This window comes from Sesamum indicum, linkage group LG1, assembly GCF_000512975.1.
Source record: "Sesamum indicum cultivar Zhongzhi No. 13 linkage group LG1, S_indicum_v1.0, whole genome shotgun sequence".
NCBI lineage: Eukaryota > Viridiplantae > Streptophyta > Magnoliopsida > Lamiales > Pedaliaceae > Sesamum > Sesamum indicum.
Genome location: NC_026145.1, coordinates 10,025,162 through 10,034,942, shown reverse-complemented (window position 1 = coordinate 10,034,942; position 9,781 = coordinate 10,025,162). Strand labels below are relative to the sequence as shown.

The 9,781-nt window shown below is 36.1% G+C and overlaps 3 protein-coding genes across 11 annotated transcripts; all 3 read left to right on the top strand.

The window, feature by feature from the left end:
- On the top strand, positions 1,027 to 3,216 carry LOC105160993 (homocysteine S-methyltransferase 1-like). The gene is made up of 7 exons (XM_011078541.2): positions 1,027 to 1,377; positions 1,642 to 1,698; positions 1,874 to 2,079; positions 2,185 to 2,314; positions 2,444 to 2,647; positions 2,734 to 2,805; positions 2,883 to 3,216. The coding sequence occupies exons 1-7, from the start codon at positions 1,198 to 1,200 to the stop codon at positions 3,018 to 3,020; spliced, it is 987 nt and encodes a 328-aa protein (XP_011076843.1). The 5' UTR covers positions 1,027 to 1,197; the 3' UTR covers positions 3,021 to 3,216.
- On the top strand, positions 3,300 to 8,057 carry LOC105160955 (zinc finger BED domain-containing protein RICESLEEPER 1-like). Of its 9 annotated transcripts, XR_847731.2 has the most exons (6): positions 3,304 to 3,618; positions 4,247 to 6,216; positions 6,292 to 6,359; positions 7,265 to 7,467; positions 7,554 to 7,625; positions 7,703 to 8,057. XR_847731.2 is itself a non-coding variant. In XM_011078525.2 (4 exons), exons 2-3 carry the CDS (start codon positions 4,263 to 4,265, stop codon positions 6,348 to 6,350), a joined length of 2,013 nt encoding a protein of 670 aa, XP_011076827.1. In that variant the 5' UTR covers positions 3,300 to 3,618; positions 4,247 to 4,262; the 3' UTR covers positions 6,351 to 6,359; positions 6,450 to 6,589. The 9 variants fall into 9 exon arrangements, 3 of the variants coding, with proteins under 3 accessions (XP_011076827.1, XP_011076835.1, XP_011076819.1); XR_847732.2 differs by having other exon boundaries at positions 3,301 to 3,618; positions 7,323 to 7,467; positions 7,554 to 8,057; XR_002287044.1 differs by lacking the exon at positions 7,554 to 7,625.
- Positions 6,598 to 7,840, top strand: LOC105162110 (homocysteine S-methyltransferase 1-like). Its single transcript, XM_011080057.1, has 4 exons — positions 6,598 to 6,770; positions 7,323 to 7,467; positions 7,554 to 7,625; positions 7,703 to 7,840. Exons 1-4 carry the CDS (start codon positions 6,598 to 6,600, stop codon positions 7,838 to 7,840), a joined length of 528 nt encoding a protein of 175 aa, XP_011078359.1.

Below are 9,781 nucleotides of genomic sequence, written 5' to 3'. Positions count from 1 at the left end.
CCTATTACAAATTATAACATCTCATACGCACTTAATATATATACACGTGAACACAATATCAATTCCTAACTTAAAATGACATAATTTTTATACAACAAAAATATAATACAATTTAAAGTAAACCCATCCATTTTTTTTTTCTTTAAGATGAAGTATTATAAGCACATATATTTAGTTCAAATCCCCATATTCAGATCTCCATTGCTTCATCTTCAAAATCGGGAACCCCGTTATCTTTTTTTTTCCTTTTTGGGATAAATGTAAATTTTATTAAGATAAAGAGAACCCATTATTGTACACATAGCCTTATAATAATTTGATAATTAAGCTAGATAATAAAGCTGATAATTCCTCTATGATAATATATATATAATGAAACATATAGGATAAGGGGCTCATGATCCCTAAGTAATAATAGCAATAACCAAAAACTTCTTGAAGGGGCAGCAAAGTCAAGTAGTTCTAAATCTGGTTTAGAAACATCAAGAACCAAGATAGATACCTAGTTCGAATCTAACATCTACATCTAAGGTGGGTGTGTAATCAATACATGTCCATCTTTCTTTCCACGCAATCAAGGAATTGAAAAGAAAAGAAAAATGACATCTCATCTACCAAAAAGATTGTAGGTGAAATGGACCTACATACACTAACAAGAGACGGAGTAATTTGAAAATTTGGAATAGACACGTAATAAAATTTATGTTGTAATACATTGAATGTATAAACATTTGACATATGTATTGTTTATTGTATAATGGTGTATGTGGTTGGGATCTTCTTAATCGAGCCCGACGTCCACGCAAAAGCACAGGCGACAAGACTAAAAATGCAGATAGAAAAATAAGAGAAAAAATGGGTCAAAGCTGAAATTAGCCTTGTCCAATTTAAGAAGTGGAACAAAATGCAGAAGTAGTCTAAGTGAAGGCCAAGTAAGAACCTGGAACCATAATCCGTCCGCGTTCACCACTCTCACACGCACACGCCTTTCCTATTATTTAGACTCTCTATCATTACTTAAAAGCATCAACCTTTTATGTACCAAATACACGTACGCATTCTCCAATTACACTTTCATCATCCCCACTTTCGAAAATAGCCGCTTGACGTGCCCGTTTAATTGTTTTTCCCAGGTCACTAAATTCGTCGTTTTTCTTTCTAATTTGTGGCTATAACTAGAGAGAGAGAGAGAGAGAGATGGGGAGAGTGAACGGCGATGTGCAAGAAAATGTGTTGCTGGATCTGATAAAGAAATCGGGTGGTTGCGCCGTCGTGGACGGTGGTTTCTCAACCCAGCTGGAGATTCATGGCGCCTGCATTAATGACCCTCTTTGGAGCGCCCTTTGCCTTATTAAAGCCCCTGATTTAGTCAAACTGGTATGGTCCATATATATTCATTTCTGTTATGTCCATACATTCTTGTCTATGTATATACGTAGATGCATATCTAGTTTAAAAGCCTTTTCGGTTCAGGTCCTCGTATAATCAAACGTATGCCATTGCTATGGGTATTTGCCATCAGTCTTGAATGATGATTGTGTATACACATAATTTAATGACAATCTTGTCCCCTGTTTTCAAGATTAATTAATTACATGAAAATTCGACAGACTCAATCGAACTTTCGTCTGATGCATGCAGGTACATTTGGAGTACCTGGAAGCGGGTGCGGACGTACTAGTGACTTCATCTTATCAGGTTTCAACCATTTTACTTGAATCTTTTTTATCTTGCAAAAATTCAGGAACATGGCAGTATTAGACATGTTTTAATTGATTAATGCTCGTTTATGACAACTCGCAAGCACCATTATAATTCCAATATCCGAAGATACTAGTAAGAATATGGTTCTGAATAGTTTCTGAATAAACAGGCAACTATACCAGGATTTCTTTCCAGGGGATTGTCCCTGGAAGAAGCAGAGTCACTGCTTACCAAAAGTGTGAAACTCGCTGTTGAAGCCCGTGATAAGTTCTGGTCCTCAGGAAAGAGGAAATCTGGACATAATTACAACAGGGCCCTGGTTGCAGCCTCCATTGGAAGCTATGGTGCATATCTTGCTGATGGTTCAGAATATAGGTTGGTACACATAGCAAACACAACTTGCAAATTTTGATTCTTGGTTCAAAATTTCGGGTTTTAAAAGGTTAAGTTCAGTTTATATAATAAGTTTGTTTCTTTCAGCGGGAATTATGGAACGAATATAACCCTGGAGAAATTAAAGGATTTTCACAGGCGCAGGCTGCAAGTTCTTGTGGAAGCAGGCCCTGATTTGCTTGCTTTCGAGACCATGCCTAACAAACTGGAGGCTCAGGTCTGCTTATCTATCCATTTTTCATTCTCTTTTGATTTCATGGGTGCGTGTGACAAAACCTGTTTCATATATCAGTTTGCAAATGCTGTACTGAGACTTAATTAAGATTGCAAATTGCATGATGAGCAGGCTTGTGTGGAGTTGCTGGATGAAGAAAATGTTCCGATCCCATCCTGGTTCTGTTTCAGCACAGTTGATGGTGTAAACGTCTCCTCAGGGGAAAGCTTTGAGGAATGCCTTGACATAATTAACAAGAGTAGCAAAGTTAGTGCAGTTGGTATAAACTGCGCACCGCCAAATTTTGTTCTAAGCCTTATAAAGAGATTCAAAGAGGTGAATATTTAAAATATAAGTTGATGAAACACGAGTTTTTGAAAATTCTAAGTTTCACAAAACCTGACATGAAAATGTATTTGCAGCGTACTGCTAAGGCAATAGTTGTCTATCCCAACAGCGGTGAGACATGGGATGGCACTGCTAAAACATGGCAGGTGGGATAAACCATAACAACAGCAATTGTTCAATTCCAAGTATAATCTAAAACTATTGATTGAACTTGTGTTTTCAGCCATCAAAATGTGTTCATGATGAGTTTGAGCTGTTGGCGACGACATGGAGAGATGCTGGAGCTAAGCTCATAGGTGGCTGCTGTCGGACTACGCCTTCTACAATTCGATCAATTTCTAGAGTTCTCAAGGACAACTGACTTTTTGAACTAGGAGCTGATAGTTTCTATTTTTGTAATAAATAAATTGTAAAAAAAAATTAAGTTTGGTTGAAGGAAAAATAGGAAGTTCAGGAAAACGGTTTAATCCTTACCATTTTACTGATAACAGTTGGTAAAGGGATCTGATTGTAAGTTTTGGTTTAATCAATTTAATTTAAGAATTTTGAAATGGAAATTATAAATTAATAACTTTTTATTTTTGTTTATTTTCGACAAAAGCTGATAAAGACTAATTTCTAATTGTTGTAGACACTCCATAATTGCTTTGTATTGATCGAATGAAAATAATACCAAAACTGGCACCAGGCCCACATATTTTGGATCTGTATGGACTCGACCCAACAGAGATAAGCCCCAAAAAAGCTCACTCAGTTTAGCGGGTTGGCGCCTTCGGAGAGAACTAGCTCTGTTTCCTCAGATCCTCTTCTTCCACCTAACCAGAAGAGTTTCTCTCTTTCTCCCTCACACACAACACACACTCGAGGGACACAGAGCTTTCTCCGGTCATCCACGGACGCAAAGCTGCGTTGAAGAAACCTTAATTTGCCGACAAATTGAAATACCGTCCAGTTTCCATGTAAGTTAGCCTCTTTCTCTCTCAAAAGTTGGGGGAATTTGTGATGGATTGATATGCATAATTTGGGTGGTCTACATGGTTATACACGAAGTCCGAATTATGGGTTGCGTTTGTTTATTGAGAGAGAGCACGGGTGGTGTTAGTCGGGTCAGGTTCCGATCCGGTATTAGGGTTTATTTTAGTAGTTCCTGATTTGGCCCATTTTGTCATAGACTACGGGTCGGTTCATTTATTTATATATATAAATTTTATGAAAAGGCTGTAGCTTTATCAGTGTTAAGGTTTCGGGTTTTACAGTAAACACGAGACGGGCCAAATTATGATCTGCTATTTTGCCACTAACGTTTCAATATAAAGTGAATATGCATTATTATTAATCCCAGAATTCGCTTTTTGTTTTAGGCTATTCATCTCTTATTTATATAATGCTGGTGTTTCGAGTCAACATTCAGGTTCAAATGATTTGGTGTCCTTTTAGGACTGAACCTCTTTTTTTGTTTCCTTCCTTTTTTGCTTTTAATAAACTACAACGTCCAAGAACAATGTGAATCTATTTTCAAAATATAGTTTGAGGCGTTCCTTTGTTAGAACTTACTTTTGTGGCCTGTTTGACGGATTTGGTCAGCAGATAACATTATGGACTGATGGAGATCTCGGAAGAAGCTGTGATTGTAAATTCTAGTAGACTGAAATCTGTTGTATGGAATGATTTTGACAGAGTTAAGAAAGGGGAGACGTTTGCAGCTATATGTCGGCACTGTAAAAGAATACTTAGTGGGTCAAGTACTAGTGGAACATCTCATTTGAGAAATCATTTGATCAGGTGTCGTAGAAGATCAAACCATGATATAACTCAATTATTAACAAGGGGAAAGAGGAAGCAAAACACCCTTGCGCTTACCAGTTTCAGTTATAATCAAGCTCCAGTAAAGAATGAGGTAGTTACTGTTGCGAGTACAAATTTGGAACAAGGGCTAAAAGTTGGAAATATTAACACAGGCAGTGTCAATTTTGATTACAGGAGAAGTCAGCTAGATCTGGCACGGATGATTATAATGCATGGATATCCCCTGGGCATGGTTGATGATATTGGTTTCAAGACACTTGTTCGAAACCTTCAGCCCTTGTTTGATCTAGTAACAGTTAGTGAAGTTGAGGCTGACTGTATGGAGATCTATAAAAAAGAGAAACAAAGAGTGTATGAAGAGTTGGATAAATTGCCTGGAAAAGTCAGCCTTACTGTTGATAGATGGGCTACTAATGGAGGCACAGAATATTTATGCTTGATAGCTCATTATATTGATGATTCTTGGGAACTAAAGAAGAAGATTTTGAACTTTTTGGTTGTTGATCCTACCCAGGCAGAAGACTCGCTTTCCGAATTAGTCATGACAAGTCTTAGGAATTGGGATATCGATAGGAAGTTGTTCTCATTGACTATTGACAATCGTTCGACCTATGACAGAATTGTCCATAGAATCAGAGACCAACTGTGTCAGCACAGGTTCCTTATGTGTGAAGGCCAATTATTTGATGTGCGATGTGCAGCAAGTACTGTTAAGTTATTGGTCCATGATGTCCTGCAAACATCAGGTGAGATAATCAATAAAGTTCGTGAAACCATAGGATATGTTAAAGGTTCTCAGGGAACACAAGAAAAGTTCAATGAGATAGTACAATTAGTTGGTATTAATTGGCAGAAGGGCTTGTTCATTGATAAGCCATTTCGATGGAACTCAACATATATGATGCTTGAAGCTGCGTTGGAGTGCAAAGAAGCCTTCCCTCAACTGCAAGAACATGATCCTGGCTTCTCAATGTGTCCATCTGGTTTAGATTGGGACAGATTGAGGGCTATTACCAGCATCTTGAAGTTCTTTCATGAAGTTTTTAATGTCTTTGTGGGACGCAAGCATATTACTGCAAATTCCTATTTTGCTGAGATTTGTGATATTCATTTGCAGTTGATTGAATGGTGCCAGAAATCAGATGATTTTATTAGCTCTTTGGCATTGAAATTAAAATCAAAATTTGATGAATATTGGAAGAAATGCAGCTTGATTATGGCAATTGCAGCCATCTTAGATCCACGGTTTAAGATGAAACTGGTGGAATATTACTACCCACAAATCTACGGCGATAGCGCTCCAGATTGCATAGACATTGTCTCCAATTGTATGAGAGCTCTTTACAGCGGTCATGCTATCTATTCACCATTAGCTGCTCATGGTCAAAGCTCAGCTTCTGAAAGTAGTGGTAGTATTGTTAAGGATAGACTTACTGGGTTTGACAGATTCCTCCATGAAACTTCACTTAGCCAAAACACAAAATCAGACTTAGACAAGTATTTGGAAGAACCGTTCTTCCCCCGCAGTGTTGATTTTAGTATACTAAACTGGTGGAAAGTTCACGAACCAAGATACCCTGTGCTTTCCATGATGGCCCGCAACATATTGGGGATTCCAATTTCAAAAGTTGCACAGGAATCCCTGTTTGATACTGGAGATAGGGCCCTTGATCATTGTTGGAGCTCACTGAAATCAGATACTTTACAAGCTTTGATGTGTTCTCAGGATTGGATGCGCAATGAATTAGAAGGTAGATGTCTTTTGCGATATTTTGACTTTTTCAATATTATATAGCTGCTGCTTACAGATGCTCTTCATACTGCAGTAATTGATTCCAAAAGTTCCGGAACTCCTGTTTTTGCCTTGCGCTATGATACAAATTAGCAAATCCTGGTATGGTTTCTGATTCAAATGCCATTTATAAATTTTTTCTGAGTTTCTTCTTGGAGATCCTACATTTGTTTTCTCATTTTCTTGTGTCAGGCCTTATCTTGTAACTTCCTTGTAAACTGCAAAATAGTATCATGGTCAGCATAAAGAGGCAGTAATTCGTTTAGCATTAAAGCTATATACTTACTAGCATTTGACATGGACTTCTTACCTGTATTATAGAACGCCCAATTTTTGTAGGATGAGGTTTGGAATTAAGGCCCTCAAGCGTAATTCCTTGAGTGCTTGCCATTTTGCTCACGGGATAGAGGCTGAAAGAGAGGCTATCTGTAGTTCAAACCAAGCACTCAAAGATTTTCGACAAGTTTGGGGGCAGTTGCTGTTGGTGACTGGTGATCAGGGTGTGAGACATAGGTTAATGTGCTTTTCTGTTAATTTATCTGCCTATCATGGAGAGAAGAAAGTTAAGAAACAGTGGAGACTGGAAAATTCATCCAATACAACACTTAATGAAAGTCTGTTTAAATTCCAGCTATTTCTAACCCCTGTTAGATGAATCTGGCATGAGATGCATTGAACAGATGTTATAGGTTTTTTATGATAAGGTGGATGCCAATATTTGTCCAAGCTTTGTCATTTTGCCAATAACTAGTGCATAGTTGCAGGAAATTTTAATTTAATACTGACATTTTTAGGTTACATTGAACCTAGAAGTGAAATTATATATTTCTTTCTCCATGTCAAAACTAACCTTATTGTTGAATGCATATGTTATTCAGTTTTGTAAGTTCGAGCAATCTGAAATCAGTCTTTTTCCTCTCTTTGACTTGATTATATGTACTAGGAAATTAATGAAAAGTGATCGTTTGTGCGTCTAAAATTAAGATTGCAAATTGCATGATGAGCAGGCTTGTGTGGAGTTGCTGGGTGAAGAAATGTTCTGATCCCATCCTGGTTCTGTTTCAGCACAGTTGATGGCGTAAAAGTCTCCTCAGGGGAAAGCTGTGAGGAATGCTTTGACATCATTAACAAGAGTAGCAAAGTTAGTGCAGTTGGTATAAATTGCGCACCGCCAAATTCTGTTCTAAGCCTTATAAAGAGATTCAAAGAGGTGAATTTTTAAAATATAAGTTTATGAAACACGAGTTTCTGAAAATTCTAAGTTTCACAAAACCTGACATGAAAATGTATTTACAGCGTACTGCTAAGGTAATAGTTGTCTATCCCAACAGCGGTGAGACACGGGATGGCACTGCTAAAACATGGCAGGTGGGATAAACCATAACAACAGCGATTGTGCAATTCCAAGTATAATCTAAAACTATTGATTGGACTTGTGTTTTCAGCCATCAAAATGTGTTCATGATGAGTTTGAGCTGTTGGCGACGACATGGAGAAATGCTGGAGCTAAGCTCATAGGTGGCTGCTGTCGGACTACGCCTTCTACAATTCGTTCAATTTCTAGAGTTCTCAAGGACAACTGACTTTTTGAACTAGGAGCTGATAGTTTCTATTTTTGTAATAAATAAATTGTAAAAAAAAATTAAGTTTGGTTGAAGGAAAAATAGGAAGTTCAGGAAAACGGTTTAATCCTTACCATTTTACTGATAACAGTTGGTAAAGGGATCTGATTGTAAGTTTTGGTTTAATCAATTTAATTTAAGAATTTTGAAATGGAAATTATAAATTAATAACTTTTTATTTTCGACAAAAACTGATAAAGACTAATTTCTAATTGTTGTAGACACTCCATAATTGCATTGTACTGATCCAATAGCTTTCGCTACAGCCTTGATCGCTCAGATTGGCAGTAGATGTGCTCTACCCTCAAACATTCATCAGGAGTGGACTGGCAATGAGGCCTTTAGACATCTCGTAATCCAACCGGAAAGATCCATTGACCTTTAATTAATATATTTAGGTACAATCAAACCTCCTACATACACCTTCCCTGTTGTGGCTGTCGGGCAAAACAATTAATGAATGCCATGTTCCTTATTCGGAGACTTGGTTGTTTGGTTTCAATTTGATTTGATGCATTTGCAATTTACGGGACATTTGGTGATCACTGGCAGTTTTGTGGAACTGTTTAGGGACATTTGGTGCATTTACAATTTCAAAGATAGTTTTGTGGAACTTTTTCCTCAAACAAAACAATAGCCTCAGATATGGAAGAGAAGTATTGTCTTTCTCTATGGCCATTTTGCTTATATCCTTCCAATATCACAAATTAATCATGCAATAGGTCAAAGCAAATGTACAAAATATTATATTAGTCTATAACAATATATTTCCAACACTATATGATCCATTAATCTATCACACCATAATCACATAATGGGTAGTCAATGTGCCCTTAATCCATATAAAATGAACATATTAAATTTTAGTTTCTAAAAGTAGGTTTGTCATTTTAATCTTTCATGGCAATTTAAAATATATAGAATGCATCAATGTTAATAATTAATTTGGCCGAGTGTAATGGTAGATTAGAGCATAAACTATGCACTTGAGTTATAATATAAAGGGATAATTATACTCCCAACCCCTTAAATTTGGTGTAATTATACGTAGACCCTTTATAGTTTGAAAAATTATATCTAAGACCCCTGTGGTTTGTTGCCGTCTAATAAATAAATCCTTCCGTTAGACAAAATTCTCAAATTTGCTGATATTATCAAAAGAATCATATAAAGATTTATATTTAGCGCTGATTGATTTATTACTAATTTATTGCAAATTAAAGAAATCTTTTAATGATCGTTACCCTCATACGTCTTCACACATTAATGTGAAGTATATAGTCACCATAATAAGGTAATTTAGTTAGAGAAAATTTGGTTGGCGTACAATGAGTTAGTAATAAGTCATTTAAAGATAAATATAATTACACTAAATTTTAGAAGAGGGAAGAGTAATTATTCCTAATATAAACTAAATACTGATCATATATAAAAGCTCAATCAACTAATTACATGTATAATTAATTGAACATTAAAACCGAATAAAGAGCTCCATTAATCAACATAAGTAATTTAACATGTCTTCCATCACCGAATTAAAGAATCAATTACTAGAATATTAAGATTATGAAATGTTTTTTACTTATATTTGAACAGGTTTTTCATCAATTCCAAACATGTATATGAGCACAAAATCTACGGTTATCAGGCGACATGGTTCGAAGTTTCCTGTCCTAATATTATTACATCCTTTTTGTCCCATATAATATACACATTGTATATACAAAAAAATAAGCCATTTATTTAATGAAAAGAAGAATTTTATTCTGCGACTTAATATATATATATATTAAATAAAATGAAAATAATATTAATATTTGAATCATTGTCACACACTATAAATCTATATGGGGTTAAATGCAATTTACCCCCTATGATATATGAAATGAGCAAAGACGCTCC

Excerpts from the sequence above, each read along its gene's own strand:
- LOC105160955 (XM_011078533.2), top strand. The coding sequence starts at position 4,263 with ATGGAGATCTCGGAAGAAGCTGTGATTGTAAATTCTAGTAGACTGAAA. Across the intron at positions 6,217-6,291 it reads GATGCGCAATGAATTAGAAG|TAATTGATTCCAAAAGTTCC; the intron begins GTAGATGTCTTT and ends TTCATACTGCAG.
- LOC105162110 (XM_011080057.1), top strand. The coding sequence starts at position 6,598 with ATGAGGTTTGGAATTAAGGCCCTCAAGCGTAATTCCTTGAGTGCTTGC. Across the intron at positions 7,468-7,553 it reads TTATAAAGAGATTCAAAGAG|CGTACTGCTAAGGTAATAGT; the intron begins GTGAATTTTTAA and ends ATGTATTTACAG. Across the intron at positions 7,626-7,702 it reads GCACTGCTAAAACATGGCAG|CCATCAAAATGTGTTCATGA; the intron begins GTGGGATAAACC and ends TTGTGTTTTCAG.
- LOC105160993 (XM_011078541.2), top strand. The coding sequence starts at position 1,198 with ATGGGGAGAGTGAACGGCGATGTGCAAGAAAATGTGTTGCTGGATCTG. Across the intron at positions 2,080-2,184 it reads GCTGATGGTTCAGAATATAG|CGGGAATTATGGAACGAATA; the intron begins GTTGGTACACAT and ends TGTTTCTTTCAG. Across the intron at positions 2,315-2,443 it reads CTAACAAACTGGAGGCTCAG|GCTTGTGTGGAGTTGCTGGA; the intron begins GTCTGCTTATCT and ends CATGATGAGCAG.